The 3,002-nt window shown below is 61.9% G+C and overlaps 1 protein-coding gene across 1 annotated transcript in view; it reads left to right on the top strand.

Moving 5' to 3' along the window:
* ZDHHC16 (zinc finger, DHHC-type containing 16) overlaps positions 1-2,785 on the top strand; it is a 3,532-nt gene extending 747 nt beyond the window's left edge. The window contains 8 exon segments of the mRNA XM_010082907.1: positions 121-209; positions 431-459; positions 657-790; positions 1,005-1,052; positions 1,643-1,728; positions 2,023-2,146; positions 2,220-2,290; positions 2,671-2,785. Coding sequence (XP_010081209.1) covers positions 121-209; positions 431-459; positions 657-790; positions 1,005-1,052; positions 1,643-1,728; positions 2,023-2,146; positions 2,220-2,290; positions 2,671-2,785 — 696 coding nt within the window.
* Positions 2,786-3,002: the final 217 nt, after the last annotated feature.

Below are 3,002 nucleotides of genomic sequence, written 5' to 3' on the forward strand. Positions count from 1 at the left end.
CAGCTAGGCTGGGCAGTGTGAGGAGGGGAGGTGGGGGGGGTCACAGGGGAGGTGAGGAGCGTGGGGAGCAGGGAATGGGTGCAGGGCTTGGTGCACAAACCTCTTCTGATTTGCGTGCAGGGCAAGGATGATCTCACCGGTGTCTCCATCTGCAGGAAATGCATCGCCCCCAAGCCAGCTCGCACCCACCACTGCAGCATCTGCAACAGGTAGGGCTCCCTCCCTCTGCCCACCACTGTACTCTGGGAAGCCTCTGGGACCCCTTTCCTTGCCCCCCACCATGCTGCGAGACCAGAGCCTCTTACCCTCTGCTCTGCTGGCTTCTTGCCGTGTCTTTAGCACAGCTCTCAGGGCTGGGAGGCTGCCTGCCCCCTCCCAAACACGGTGCTTGTGCTGGCACTGACGCTGGCGCTGCTCTCCTCCCTCCCAGGTGTGTGCTGAAGATGGACCACCACTGCCGTATCCTTCTGCAGTACTAACCCACAGCACTCTCCTGGGGGCAGCTGCTTCCCCCTTCTCTCCCTGCCCCACTCCTCCTGAGTCAGTCAGCATGGGAAAGGTTGTTGTGGGTCAGGCCCAGAAGAACTGCCCTGGTCCCTGGGGTGGGTTTGGACCCATGGCCCATCACAGTTACACACCTTTAACTCCAGAGGCAGCCTGGCTAAACAACTGTGTGGGACACTACAACCACCGCTACTTCTTCTCCTTCTGCTTGTTCATGACCATGGGCTGCATCTACTGCAGCATCAGCGGCTGGGAGATGTTCCGGGACGCCTACGCAGCCATCGAGGTGAGCCTGCAGACCCCGGCCCTTGTCCTGCCGTGCACCGAGGCTGCCTGGGCTCCCCAGGCTGAGTTTGCAGAACAAGGCTGGGCCTTGTAGTGACTTTGCTTCCCCTCTCCCTCCTGTGAGGTGCCCAGCTGCCCTGGTCCTGTGGAGGGTGAGGGGGAAGGTCCCCCTCCTCTGAGACACGTAACTGGTGCCCTGTTTTCCCTCCCCGTAGAGAATGAAACTGCTTGAGAAGGAGAGACTGCAGGTGGCTGCCAACCAGGTGGGACATCCCTGCCCCCCAGCTGCTCCAGGCAGTGTGGGCAGAGCTGCCCTGCAGGCTGGGCCCTGCTTGGGGCCCTGCTCTCGAGGAGCACCCCACAGCCAGAACCGGCCCCTGTGCTCATCTCCTGTCAGAGAGCTGGGGCTGGGAGGGGAGCTCTGCTACGGGCACTGCCTCCAGCAGCTTGGGGTCTGCTTCCCTGCACACCCAGCTTCCAGGGGCTTGGCTGGTGGCAGCAGCATGGCATGTGCTGCTCAGGCCCTGCTCTCCTGGGGGAGCTGCAGCAGTGCATAAACATCTCACCCCGAGCATCAGGTGCAGTATGGTGTGGTGTCCTGACCAGTCCCATGGCTGCTCCCTGCCCCCTTACCTCCTGCCCACTGCTTCCCACCCATGTGCCAGCGCTCAGGTGTCTGTCTGTCTCGTGCTGTCTCAGGGTGCTCCCCATCAGCCTGGCTGTTGCATTGGTTCCAGCCACAGTCCATTCTAGCTGTCCAAGCTCTGCATCAGTGAGGGTGCAGCAGTCCCCCTGTCTGGCTCTAAGTTACACAGCAGTTTGGATAATGCCCCCCTCTCTGGTTCTCTTTCAGACGTACTACCAGACCCCACCACCCACCTTCTCCTTCCGCCAGCGAGCTTTCCACAAGAGCGTGGTCTACCTCTGGGTCCTGTGCAGGTAATGGGGCCCAGGGGCTGGGAGTGAGGGTGCTGGGGGAAGCAGCGTGCAGCCTCCTGCCCTGTGACATTGCTCACCCTCTACGTCCCTGGGCCTGGGCTGACGCTCTAGCATAGACATCCCTGCCCTGCCAGCTCTTGGGCCACAGAGGAAATTTTGGCTCTCTGTCATGGGGGATTAGACCAGTCCACCCACCTATGCAGCTGTGCTGCGGGGAGGCAGCCTCAGCTCCCTGCAGCTGCGGAACTAGGGAAGGAAGGCCTTGTGCGACCTGCTGTCCCTTGCTGTCCCCAGCTCAGTTGCATTGGCCCTGGGTGCCCTCACACTGTGGCATGCTGCCCTCATCACCCGTGGGGAAACCAGCATTGAAAGGCACATCAACAAGAAGGAGAGGCAGAGGCTGCAGAAGAAAGGCAAGGTGAGCACAGCCTGCAGAGCGGGAGGGCTGGCCAGGCAGAGCCAGATGTGATGTGTGTCTCTCTGGCCTCCAGGTCTTCAGGAACCCCTACAGTTACGGCAGCTGGGATAACTGGAAGGTGTTCCTGGGTGTGGACGTGCCAAGGTAAAGCCCTGGAGAAGGCCCTGCCTGGGAAGGTGGTGGCTCAGCAGCATGTGGGGACACTGGGGCTCTCCTTGGGCAGCTGGGACAGAGGAGAACAGTGAGCGTCCCATGCTGTGTGCTGCTCCAGGCTTTGCAAGGCACAGAGGACATGGGCATCGGCTACCTTGTGGCTTCTCAGCCATCATGCCCACTGGCAAGCTCTGGCCTACTCAGCACCCCTTTGCCCAGAGACCCCCGGCTGAGGAGCTCGGCCATTGTGCCAGCTCATGGACACAGGGTCATGCCTCTTACTGGTGCCAACAGCCCTGGCTTGGCTCTGCAGGGCTGAGAAGCACCGAGACCTGAGCCTTTTGCTGTGGCCTCACTCCTCTCCCCCACAGGCACTGGCTTACCCGGGTCCTGCTGCCCTCTCCACACCTGCCCCATGGGACAGGCCTGAGCTGGGACCTGCCTCCCCGCGTGACCGAGCAGCGTACGCCACTCCTGGCCATCTGAGCCCTGGGTGCTGCAGCGTCCCTCCTTGCAGGCAGGGGAGCACACAGGGGACCTGCTCCGCCACTGCAGCTCCCTTTGGCCCAAATGCCAAGGCAGGTGCTGGCACAGATTGCTGACCAGAGTAGGAGCCACGGGAAACTGGACAGTTGCAGTGCCTGGACAGCTGCTCTCCTGGCTCCTTGGTGGCTGCAGGCAGCCTTGGGGGAAAGGTGGCAGA

This window comes from Pterocles gutturalis, unplaced genomic scaffold, assembly GCF_000699245.1.
Source record: "Pterocles gutturalis isolate BGI_N339 unplaced genomic scaffold, ASM69924v1 scaffold28741, whole genome shotgun sequence".
Lineage (NCBI taxonomy): Eukaryota > Metazoa > Chordata > Aves > Pterocliformes > Pteroclidae > Pterocles > Pterocles gutturalis.